The 13,473-nt window shown below is 36.5% G+C and overlaps 1 protein-coding gene across 1 annotated transcript in view; it reads right to left on the bottom strand.

The window, feature by feature from the left end:
- LOC131658143 (uncharacterized) overlaps positions 1 to 10,323 on the bottom strand; it is a 24,120-nt gene extending 13,797 nt beyond the window's left edge. The window contains exon 1 of the mRNA XM_058927472.1: positions 8,900 to 10,323. Coding sequence (XP_058783455.1) covers positions 8,900 to 10,323 — 1,424 coding nt within the window. The remainder of the gene's footprint in view (positions 1 to 8,899) is intronic.
- Between the last annotated feature and the right edge of the window lie 3,150 nt (positions 10,324 to 13,473).

Genomic DNA, 13,473 nt, shown 5'->3' with positions numbered 1-13,473 from the left:
CTCGAAGAAGCCATTGACTTAAGGATCAAGATCCTTGACATATATGGAGATTCAGCCCTCGTGATCAACCAGATCAAAGACAAATGGGAAACTTTCCACCCTGTCTTGATTCCCTACAGAGATTATGCAAGACGTCTGTTGACTTTCTTCAACAAGGTTGAATTGCATTATATACCTCGAGATCAGAATCGAATGGCAGACGCCTTGGCTACTTTATCTTCCATGTTCAAAGTCAGTCACTGGAATGATGTGCCTAAAGTCAGAATCACGCGCCTTGAAAGGCCCGCATATGTGTTTGCAACCGAAGCAGTCATCGATGATAAACCGTGGTTTCACGACATCAAACGCTTCCTTCAAACTCAAGAGTACCCACTTGGGGCATCAAACAAAGTTAAGAAAACTCTAAGGAGGCTTTCTGGCAGTTTCTTCCTGAACGGAGAAGTGCTATACAAAAGAAACTTCGACATGGTTTTGCTCAGATGCGTGGACAGACACGAAGCAGACATGTTAATGCATGAAGTGCATGAAGGGTCCTTTGGACCTCATTCAAATGGGCATGCAATGTCCAAAAAGATCTTAAGAGCAGGATACTATTGGTTGACAATGGAATCAGACTGTTACAAACACGTGAAGAGATGTCACAAGTGCCAGATCTACGCAGATAAGATCCATGTGCCACCGACTCTACTCAACGTTCTCTCATCTCCATGGCCTTTTTCCATGTGGGGTATCGACATGATTGGAATGATCGAACCAAAAGCTTCAAACGGTCATCGTTTCATCTTAGTAGCAATTGATTACTTCACCAAATGGGTCGAAGCAGCATCTTACGCCAACGTTACAAGACAAGTGGTTGTAAGGTTTATCAAGAATAACATCATTTGCCGATACGGTGTTCCCAGCAAGATCATTACTGACAATGGTTCAAACTTGAACAATAAAATGATGAAAGAATTATGTGAGGAATTCAAGATTGAGCATCATAACTCTTCTCCTTACAGACCAAAAATGAACGGCGCGGTTGAAGCTGCTAACAAGAACATTAAGAAGATCGTCCAGAAAATGGTCGTCACTTACAAAGACTGGCATGAGATGCTGCCATTTGCTTTACATGGATACCGTACTTCAGTGCGTACTTCAACAGGGGCAACTCCCTTTTCTCTAGTATACGGCATGGAAGCTGTGCTCCCCGTAGAAGTTGAAATCCCATCAATGAGAGTCCTCATGGAGACTAAGTTATCAGAGGCTGAATGGTGTCAAAACAGATACGATCAGTTGAACTTAATCGAAGAAAAACGTATGACTGCTCTATGCCATGGACAGTTATACCAAGCAAGGATGAAACAAGCCTTCAACAAAAAGGTTCGACCTCGTGAATTTCAAGAAGGCGACCTCGTGCTTAAAAAGATCTTGTCTTTTCAACCAGATTCTAGGGGCAAATGGTCTCCTAATTACGAAGGCCCGTATGTTGTCAAAAGAACATTTTCTGGCGGCGCCATGATTCTTGCAACCATGGATGGTGATGAACTCCCATATCCTGTGAATGCTGATGCAGTCAAGAAATACTTTGTCTAAAAAAAATACAAAAGAACAGCTCGGTAAGTCGAAAACCCGCAAAGGGCGACTTAGGCAAAAATGAGCGTCTCGGTGGACTGAAAACCTGAAAGGGCGGTCCAGGCAAAAATTAGAGACAAAAACAGAAAAAATTCATCCTGGTAGATTGAAAACCTGAAAGGGCAATCTAGGCAAAAATTAGGGATTTATGACAAAGTAACTGCATTAGTCTATACTTCGTCATCTGAAGAGTCTGTACTTCATCAAAGGATCTTCAATCAAGCCATCGCCAATCTGAAGCAACAAATACAGTTGGAACTCAAAGTTGTTGGGGGGAATAGTGGTTATTGCTTTCAATGTAGCCTTTTCCGCATAATTACCATTTCCAACTTTTGTAAATACTCCATGGAATCACGCCTTTAGCTGATTTCCATCCTATTAAATAAATTTGAGCCTTGTGCCCATTTGTTTGCAATCTATAATTTCTTTTAGCTTGCAAAATGACGCTTTAATTGTGTTATTCGTTTTTGAAAAAAAAAAAAAGAAAAAAATAAGTTTTAAATGAATTTACTTCACTTTTCTTTTTCAAAATAAAAGCGAAATTTTCCTTTGAGTTGTGAACAACGGAAGGAACATCAGCAGTCGTCTCCATAGGATGAACAAAAGGGTTCTCCCTGAAATTTGTTGAGACAACGATATTCTTGTCCCCTAAAAGAATTCTTGAAGCAATTACCCCTCGAGGTAAAGAAGCTCTTCCATCCCCAGTGAAGAAGCTCTCCTATCCTAGTGACGAAGATTTTCCATCTCCAGTGAAGAAGTTCTTCCCTCTCAATAAGAAAAGAGGCTCATCTTCCCCAGAGAAGTTTAAAGCACACAGCATTGTTCACCTGTGTTATCTACACCGTGTTGAAAAACATTTGCCAAGTATCTGGTTGCATCGCGACGTCGGTCCTTCTCCAGTATATACTTCTTTGTCTGTCAGTATTGTCAGTACGCATGCTACATTCATGACATTCATCATTCATACATATTTGCATCATTTATGCATTCTTGCATTTTTCATGTTTGCTTCGAAATCACTTGTTTAGGATATATCTATCCCAAAAAAGAAAAAAGAAGAAAAAAAAGAAAAAAGAAAAAAGGAAAAGAAAAGAAAAAGAAACAAGTATGGGCGTGTCATCTCTCCAAGTAGGTTGTCACCCATAGGCAGAAAAGAACATCTTCTTTCTCCAGTTCCCCACTGAGATCATCCCTCGTGGAAGAAGGTTGCTTTAGTTTCTCCTCTCAAAACAAAGGAGAAAATACCCAGTTGAGTTCATTCCTCATGGGTACAAAGTCTTGTTTGACTGTTTCTTTCCAATTCATTCATGGATAGAACCTTGTCTTTACCGAAATTCAAATTCCGATTCTCCAAATAGAATCGTGAAAAAAACAGGCAATAAGCAATAGCCTCATCATCAGAGCAGCTTATGTCTCTTTCAAAAGCTTTTTCCTCTCAAGGAAATCAATCATGAAGATCATTTGACAAATCAGGGCCTTATTACGGTTCACAAGGCTGAATAACCAGTAATTCCCCTAAGCAAAGTCTCCAGAATCATTTTATCACTTGGCTGATAATTGATCATGTCTTCAAAACCACTATCACAAGGCTGGTAGTCGGTAACCCTTTTGTTCTGGTTATATTATTAAACATGTCTATCCCAATGCTGATAGTCGATAATATTAACCGAACCTTTGAAACTCTTTTTACCTTGTCAAGTCTATCACCATGCTGATAGTCGGTAATACAGTTTCATACCTTTCACCTTCGCATTATTAAACAAGTCTATCCCTGTGATGATAGTCGATAATGTCGATAGGTAAGCTTTTCTTACAAAGCTATCATTCCCCGGTGAAGCATACACTTGCTTTCCCGAAAAGACAAAACGGATTCTCTTCCTAAAACGGATTGAGACATCCTTCCCGATCTCTTTTCCCCAGCGGAGTCAGTTCTTGATATCCCCTCGGTAAAGATATCCTTGCATCATTCGCAATTTTGGTATCTTAGGTCCAAAATTCGCGTCTTCTGATATTTAAGTCTCTTCCACCCTATCAAAACGAAGATTTTCAATCTTCATGTCTCAGGTTGAAGAAACTTAAATAGGGGCATCTGTCATACCCCAATTTTTGACCTAAGATACCACCTCATATCATTTGCATATGCATCATTTGCATCTCTAACAAATTGCATAGCTTGTGTTTGCTACTTGTGACTCAGCAGGATTTAATCAGGAAATCATTCATCAGTACAAGTAACAATCAATTAGGGTTTTGTTCTCCCTTCATCTCAAATGAATCATCTTCATCAACAATCAACATTTGGTCCTCAGAGATCCATCTCAACAAGATCAAAGGCTCTGAATCGACTGAATTAGGGTTTTGACTGAAGATAGCACACTCCTGACTTTAGCTCAGGATTTGACATAATGACTTGGGACATGATATCAAGACCTCAAGTGCATCATTTTGACCTAATCCATTGGCTCATAACATCTCCTATACAAAGATTGATCAGACAAATCCTCAGATCAGGGTTTTGAACTATCAGGGACTGAAATCAGGGATCACATTTGGGAAACCCTAAAAATCCCCAAGAAGTCAATCAAAGGTTACAATCATCCTCAAATAATCCCTATGACAACATACAATGGAAGTTACATCTCAATTCAAGACCTACAGTCATCAATTTCATTTGGTCGACAATTAGGGTTTTTGACCTAATTCACTGAACAACTGACTTTTTAATCAGGAAATGATGCTACAACTCAAACCATGGCTCAATATCCTCTAATGCTTCAATATGATCCATTCATACCATTCATTTGATGAGGATAGCCTGTTTCATTTGAAATCTCCAGAAACGCGATTCGTCCGAAAAAGTCAACTGTACAAGATCACCATTGACTTTTGGGGAATTTTGGTCAACCATGAATTTTGAAGTTTTGAATCATCAATATATGATATGAGAAGTCATTTGATCAAGGAAAATCAAGAAAATCAATCAAAAATCAAAAGTCAAAAATTTGACTTTTCATACTTCGAAATTTTTTCTGTGTTTTTCATGGTTTTTTCCAAACTTTGGAAGGGAATTTCTCAAAATTTCACCTACAAACTGAAAAAAACTTCCAACATGAAAGTTGTAGATTTTGATCCAATAAACAACTTTGACACATATAAATTTTTTCCATAAGATCAACCATTTAAGAGATATGGTGCTTCAAAGTTGGTATCTTATGAAAATTTCACTTAAAACTTCATTTTCTTCAAAGTTCATGGATCTTTTTCACCCATTTCCTTAAGAGACTTGAGGAAGCTTTCAACTAGGCTTTTGAAGTATGTAACATGAACTTTCTAAAATGTCAAAGAGCATGAAAAAATATGTAGTGTAGCTATGGTTTTGAATTTTGACATTAGTGACCATTTCACTTGAAATTTCAAGCCATTTTTGCAAAGTTATGAACCAATTTGCCAAATAATGCAAGTAATGATACACCAAAGCAATGATTGAATGATATTTTCTGGTTTAAGATCAGATAGGAAAGAGATAAGAAGCTTGGCCAAAATAACCATGGTTTAGTTACTTTTAACCATTGCATTAAATGTGAAAGATTCCTTTCTATCCCTTAAGCCAAATCATCAAACTTTGAAGCAACTTGCAAGGCTTGTATTCAGAATCCATGGCCTATAAATAGAGGTCATTACCTCATTCAAAATCACACCAAAACCTCACAAAGCATAGGTTTTCTCTTTCTTTCTTGAATTGCAAGTTTCATGTTTCAAAGTGAGGTAGAAATCCCAACCTCCAAATCCTTGAAGCTATGGCCAAAGTGATGATTCTAGCAAACCATAAACATCATATGGGATGTGTTTGAATCACTCATGCACCCAAAAACACCTCAAATCTCAGAATCACTACCTCACTTCCATATATGCATAACCTAAGCCTTATCATGCCAAAATCAATTCCAGGTCATTTCTATCCAAACTAACACTTCAAACACCATCCATATACTTCATATGAACTATCCAAACACTCATCATCAACCTGAAACATCAGAATCATCAAGCTCGATTCTCACTTGCTCCTACTGCAGATCGGGTTCCACCAACTGATCCAGATGTTTTCAATCCACTCCAAGCATCCAGACACCTTCCATATGGTCCATTGAAGCTATCAAGATCATCAAACAACTTCTGTAACACCTCTACTGCAGAATTCGATTCCCAGTTTGGCCGTTTTTGAAGGTAAGTCACTTGAACTTCAAACTCATATTTGCACGCATCATAAATGAAATATTGCTTTGCCATCATGTTTCTGCATACATATGGATCATTAACCCTCAATCAATTGCATCATAACTTGCACATACACGATTTCAGATTGAATCATAGAATTAGGGTTCTTCGTGTTCATCAGAAAATTAACCATCTTAGAGCAAAAATAAATGAAATTAAATGGTACCATCATGTTCCTGGTGAAAAATCGAGCAAGATAGGCTATTCACTTGATCAAAACAACACAGTTTTAGAGATTTTCAAATTTCAGTTGGGATTGTGTTCTTGGCGCGTTTTTTGGTTCAGAAATTTCAAATATCAATTTCAAAATATAATTAAATGAACGCGTATGTTTAACAAGCCACAAGCGTGGCTCAGTTGGTCCATGTTTTGGTCTGCAAGCGTGGGTGCGTGGGTTCAAACCCTTGTGGAGACAAAACCAATTTTTTAGCACCTATTTTCTTTCATTTTCTTCACAACTTTAACATTTAATTTAACCAATCAAATTAATTTATTTTCTCTTCATTTTTTACACACCTCTTATTTAATATACATATTTTGACAATATCAAAAAAAAATCACAAAAAAAGATTTATTTAATGTGTTTTTAATTAGGTTTAAAATGATACATTTTAAGTGTTTTTAAATACTTTAAATATTGTTTTTCATTTAATTTTCAAACCTAATCACTTGTAAATACTTTTTTGATCAAACCCTAATCACTTAGGTCTAAATTAAACATTAAAACTTGTTTTAAACTTAATTAAGTTGACTTTTGTCAAATTCAAATCGTTTTAAAGCGAGCGATCGCGATTCTTTTCAAAAAAACGATAAACCATTTCTTTTTGAACTATTGATTAAACCTTTTTAATTGATAAAATGATTTTCAAAATGAAGTGGGGCCTCTCGAATATTAGAGAGTATAAGTCCCTTTTGTCTTTCTTTGTACAGGAAACTTTTTCCAAAACCTTCACAGTTTTTTAACGCCAAATCTTTCAACTCTTTTTCAAAACCATCCACCCTGTTTTATGAAAATAAAACAGGGGCCTCTCGAATATTAGAGAGTGTAAGTCCCATTTCTTTTCTTTTTGTACAGTTTTCAAAACAATAAACTCTTTCAAAACAAACTTTCGAACAGTTTTTTCAAACGACGCATCTGTAATTAAAACAGTCAACCATGTTTTGTAAATATACCATGGGCCTCCACGTAGGTATAAGTCCCAAGCCCTTTTGTACATACCCACTCTTGTACATGAAATTAGGTATTTCACTGTACACATACATTTTTGTACATATCTCATTTTGTTTTTAACTTTGAATAACAAACCAAAAATGAAGGTTTTCTTTAAATCTTCCCAAAAATATACCATGGGCCTCCATGTAGGTATAAGTCCCAAGCCCTTTTGTAAATACCTGTTTACATAGCTTTGAATAAACTCAAGTGGACTTCTCCCCGAGTGTGAGTCCCGAGCCCCGTGTATACAAATGGATCATGCTTACAGGTATATTTCCTTCATAAACTCCATTATATACACACACTTTGTCATATACATATATAATTGTTCATACCTGTTCATGTTTGTTCATACTTGTTCATGTTTGTTCATATGTGTGATGTGTGTGCTTATTCAACTTAGTACAACACTAGGTTCCCCATAGCCTCCTATTGGGCTTCGTGCAAAGAATCTCCCTAGTTTAGGTTAGGACATAGAGTATGGTTTCCCGGTGAAATCGCTCTAAGAGCTCAGACCAACTATACCATGCCTCCCCTTGGGCTTTGTACAAACGAGTGTCCCTCCCATAGCCTCCTCTTGGGCTTACAATGCAAGGACCCTGGATTGTCCCTCCCATAGCCTCCTCTTGGGCTTACAATGCAAGGACCCTCGGATAGCCTCCTCTTGGGCTTCGTACAAGGACCCACGGGCTTCTTATAAGCATCCCCAATATCCAAATCAAATACCCTAGGAGATTAGACATTTTTCATCTCTATGCTAGGAGTATCTCTTCTATATCATCACAAACAATCAATCAATCAATCAATCAAACTTCTTTTTGCCACAAGGCTGGCTAATCAATCAAACTTTTTTTGCCACAAGGCTGGCTAATCAATCAAACTGTTTTACCACCGTACTGGATGATTAATCAAAGTTTTTGTCACAAGGCTGACTTCATTGAAACTTTTGCCACAAGGCTGGCTGATTAATCAAAGTTTTTGTCACAAGGCTGACTTCATTGAAACTTTTGCCACAAGGCTGGTTAAACAAACAAAAACATCTTTATCATTCTAAGCACCCTAAGTGGCATGGCCCCGGGCTTATAATGAAAAGATTTTCAAACAAAACAAACAGATGTATGTGATGATATAGATTAGATACATCTAGCATTTAGACGACATTTGTCTATTTTCCTTTGCTTCCACTAGCATAAGTGGGAACTACGATTGCTCTGACTTTCTCAACATCCCTTTGAGAATACGTAGGCACAAGGTCGATCCTTGGCGAGCAAAACAAAACAAAAAAAAAAACCATTCAAACCTTAGCACCCGTAGACCCCGAGCTACAGATGCTCTGATTCCCTTTAAGGGATATGTATGCAGAGGATCGCGATGATCTTTGCGAGCATAATCAAACAAACACCTTAGGTCCCACCTATTTCACAACAGAACCTCTCAATAACATGGAATGAAAAACAAAGCAAAGAAACCTACAGAGTACTATAGATACGTTGGGTGCTAATACCTTCCCTTCGTATAACCAACCCTCTTACCCGGAATCTCTCCCCCACTTTTTAGGTTATTGCAGCTTTTTTCCTTTTCCTACTTTGGAAACAATAAAAAGTTTGGTCGAAACAAAGAAAAATCATTTTTTTTATGAGCACTCGAGCCCAAAGAAGGCATCAGGTGTCTCATCCCACAAAAAGAGGAACAAAACGATTTTTCGCCCGCGACAGGCCCTTGTTTTGTGGCCCATTAAGCAGATCCATTCTGTTTTGACTTCTCACCAAAGTTTGAATCACCTTTTCGTTTTCGTACCTAGTACTGACACCCTTCATTAACGCTGCCACCTTTACCTCCTTTCCTTTCCCTACTCCACCAGAGTCCAAGGATATCCTTTGAGAGGTCACCATCACACCTTTTGCCTTATCGACGGCAATCTCAGGCTTTTCTTGACAGTTCACTTCCTCGAGACACTCACCGCGTATCTGCTCCTCCGTCTCCAGTCCTTTTGCCGGAAAACCGTTGGTTTCCGCCCCTTCGTTCGTTTCAGGCACATATTCATCGCAGCCCTCGTCTTCTTTATCCTCTATTCCACCTTCAGATCCTTCTACTGAGGATTCATCAGGGATTTCAAACTCTGAAATAGATTTCCTGGAAGTGTGGTCTCCAACACTAAAGGTTTCCTCCACCAGAAGTAACAGAAAAACTTTTCCCTTAATCTGAACCTTTAACCCTTCTTGAATCAACGTAGGACGGTCAGTCCTTATCTTCAATCTTGCTACGTCCATCCGCAATGCAGATGCTGTTGAAACGTCCTCATGTATGAGATAGCCCACCTGATCAGAGATAAACCCAAAGAACTCTTTATTCCATGCTACACTTGGAACTCCAAACACTTTAAGCCACGTTATTCTTTCTCCATCAATGTCATCTGGTTTCCACTTCCTAACCTCCTTGAACCACACATCCAACCACGCTGATTCTTCTACCACCATAGCCTCTAAGGCACCTTCCTCCACATCCTCCAATATACACATATTAGCTCCTAAGGGTATCACTTTGATGGTGAAATATCCTTCATTATAGAACGGATCTTGCATGGTATATGTCGACCCTGGGGTTCTGACAACACCCACATAACATCTCTCCAGCCTCTGAACTTGATTCCGGTCCACCTTGAAATCCAAACATTTAGTAGACGCTTCACCCTTAGTTACCTCTGCGTATGTTGCTCCTGCATTGAACCTCTCACTGCCTGCCTTCCCATTAAATTTACTTCTGTCACAAAGTATTACGGGGAGACCTCCTTCAGCATCCCCTTGACGCCTACTCACACCCCCCCTTCGAGCTAAAGACCCTCTCCCAAACTTGGGAATGTTTGCAAATATCTTCTTCCCATCAAGGAACAGGTTATCCAACTTCGTTTCCAACATTTTCTCGTCCGCAACATTGAAAAACCTCACGAAGCCATACCTCTTTCCCCTTAATGTTCGCTTATTCGGAATATATACCTCGTCGATGTCTCCTAAATCCTTAAACTCGTGATACAGATCCCTTGCTTCCCAACAATCCGCAAACTCTGTCACGAAGAAAGTTGATGTTTTCCGGTCACCTTCGTCTCCTCTCGCCTCTCCAGTCTTCTTCCAGCTACCCCCGTTCTTCTTCCAGCTTCCAGGCTTCACCCCGTTCTTCCTCCTTCCTCCGACTTCCGTCCACCCGCCTCTAAGATTCTTAACCATTGTCGTTTAGCACTATGATATCTAGATACCTTCACTACAAACCAGAGATCGTCACCGGAACCAAGGCCCCTAACCCTAAGGTTAGGAGTTTAAGCCGAAGATTCTAGTTTGATAACTAGTTCACAGAAGTATCAGAGCTCCCACAAGCATCAATAATTGAATAGACTAAATTTGAAAACTGTGCTTCCCAACATTGTTAGGACTGGTTTTTCTGCTGGATTAAAAATTAAATCAACCAAATTTCTTACCTACTAGACTACCTTCAACAACAACATCCTAACATCGCTCCACTCATAGATGATTACCAAACTTTGAGTTGATAAACATGGACGCGTAGCATCACCACTATATATGTATGTGTGTGCGCTGTGTGAACAAACGCTTCAACACTAAATAAATTGTGTTTTCATATATAAAATTAAGGAGTGGATGATAATTTCAAAAGTAACAAACTTTTAGATTAATTGTATATTATACAGTAGACAAAACAAAATAAAAATATATATAAAAAATATAGATTATAAATAACAAAAATTTAACAAAATTGTAAGCGATTTTATTTGGTTTTATAATTTTAATTATTTGATTTGTCAGATTTTTGTTTTAGATTAATGCATTTGGTTTTGTTTTTGTTTTCATAAAGATGGTTCACATCTCTTCTCCTAACTTAACTAGAAATTATGAATTTGAATCTAGTTTTTATATAGATTCAAAAGTATTAAAAAATTTCAAACAGAATTTTACCATCAATTATACTTTAATAGCTTCTAGATAATATCTAACTGGTAAAAAGATATATTTAATCTATTCCAAATAGAAGTTAATAATGAAAAAAATATTTAATCTATCAGTAAGGTAAGTTGTTAGCCAGTAATTAATGTTATGTTCTACTCTAATAATATTTTATTAACTGTTTTCTATTTACAGATTGTTTACCATATTTCTTTATGATCATTTCAATAAATATTCTCTTTTAACAATAAAATATATAAATTCAAACCTAATTTTATAAAAACAGATACGTGTCACTTTGTCACCTTAATCTTAAATGAATGTTAATATAGAAAAATACATTCACATACAAATCTTAATTGAATGTAAATATAGAAAAAATACATTCACATACAAATTTCATTCCTATTATATGAATTCAAAAGAACCTTACCTATTATATGAATTCAAATATTTGGAAAGTAGTTAATTTTAAAACAAAATTCTTATTTTAACGACCTTACCTATTATATGAATTGATTATTATTTTTCAGCCAAAAGATTTTATGTTGAAAAACAAAAGATTTGTTTTTGCAGTGACAGTATTATTATTATATATATATGAACTCTAACATAACTTTTATTATCACACACATCTTGCATTTATTTGTTACTCTTTTTCTTTAGCTATTTTTTGTAGTCTTCATATATTTTTCATCTTTCAATTTTTTCATTCCTAGAAAATATGGCAGTCTCTCAAGAAGACATTGCTTATGAGATATTTTCTTGGTTACCCGCAAAAATCATTTTTAAATTTAAATTAACTTGCAGTTCATTTTCTAAATTTCCAGAAGAATCTCCTTTCAAAACAAAGCAATCTTGTAATTTGTTAGGGATGAGTGATGCGTGTTTCTTCCTCCAACATGATCAAATAAGTCAGAGATATCAAAAAAGGATTGAGTTGCACCATTTACCTAAAGAGCAACAACTTTCTGGTGTTCCTAACAATGTTTTAACGTTCCTATCAAACTCAGCTTGTATTCTAGCTTCTAGTAATGGTTTGCTTCTTTGTCATACCATTAATGAAGATCCAATTGAATTGTTTATTTGCAATCCAATTACAAAGTCTTGCTTTTTCATTCCTTCTCCTGAGTCATTTAGAAAAATCCATAACTTTTCTACTGTAAATGTCATGTTAGATTGTTCTAACAGCTCTTCTTCTGATGACTATTTCATACTTCTTTTAGAAAACACAGAAGAATGGTCACCAACTAGTTATGCATGCAATATATATCATGGAAAAGAAGGCGTGTGGAAATCAATGGAAAACAACTTTTTAAGTGGTGGTAGGAATATGAAATTTGACATGCCGGTGTTTTACAATGGAGCCGTTCACTTCATCTCAGATTGCTCGGATTACTTTATGAGATCGAGTCCTTTTTATAAGCCTTACATAGTGTCTTATAATTTTGAAAAAGGAACTTCAACTATTCTTGAATTGCCGAGGGAAGCTATAAAAGGTTTTCACATCGAGTGTGACATGGGCATATTTAATTGGGGTAAAGTGACAAGTTTCAATAGTTCTATTTGTTTAGTGAAATTAAAAAAGTCTGTTTTTTCCATTTGGATTTTAAAAGATTACAACTCATGTTCATGGAAAAAGATTTTGAAGGTGAGAGCGAATGCATTGGGGTTAGAAGAGAAAGATGCTCATGTTACCGGATTTACTGTCATGAACGGCAATATTTTAATTTTTTCTACTGAACACAAGATTTATAGTTGTGGTTTGGATGAAGAAACATTCATGATTGTTGAAGAAATAGGCTCACACCATTGTAGATCCAATCCTCGTTTTCTTTCTTACTCAAACACTCTCCGTTCATGTGGGACTAATGATGAAACCATGCCTTGCTAGAAACAAATAATGTATGCTGCAAAGTTTAGTAGATTAGCAGTGTTTCTTGAGAAGTTGTAATATCTGAATTTCATTTAATAAAATTCAAGGCATTAGTTATTAATTTTGAAATTATTATAGTTACTGTCTTTGATACAATCTCTTAATAATATAGTTATACGACTTGTCAATGCAAGAGTAAATAGGAATTTGAAGACCAACAGTACTGTGGCCAAATAAAAAAATAAAATGTCATTAAGCATTTCTAAAAGGAAGAATATGATCACAACACATTGTTCATTAAGTTTATATAAAATCTTCTAAGTTAACATTTTAGTTTACGAAATTCATTTACTCAGCTTCATGGTTATTGCAACTCAGTCATCAGTTGATTGTTTGGAGAATGCTGAAGGTAATAAGAATGGATTTTGTCGTTCCCTAGTCATATGAGCACAAATACTGCATGATTAAAAAGATTCACTTCTCTTATCATTTCAAATACAATTTGTCGTAATTTTTCATATTTGAAGCTTCTATTATAAGAT

This window comes from Vicia villosa, linkage group LG3 (genome assembly GCF_029867415.1).
Source record: "Vicia villosa cultivar HV-30 ecotype Madison, WI linkage group LG3, Vvil1.0, whole genome shotgun sequence".
Taxonomy (NCBI): Eukaryota; Viridiplantae; Streptophyta; class Magnoliopsida; order Fabales; family Fabaceae; genus Vicia; species Vicia villosa.
This window is presented reverse-complemented; position numbering and strand designations above follow the sequence as displayed.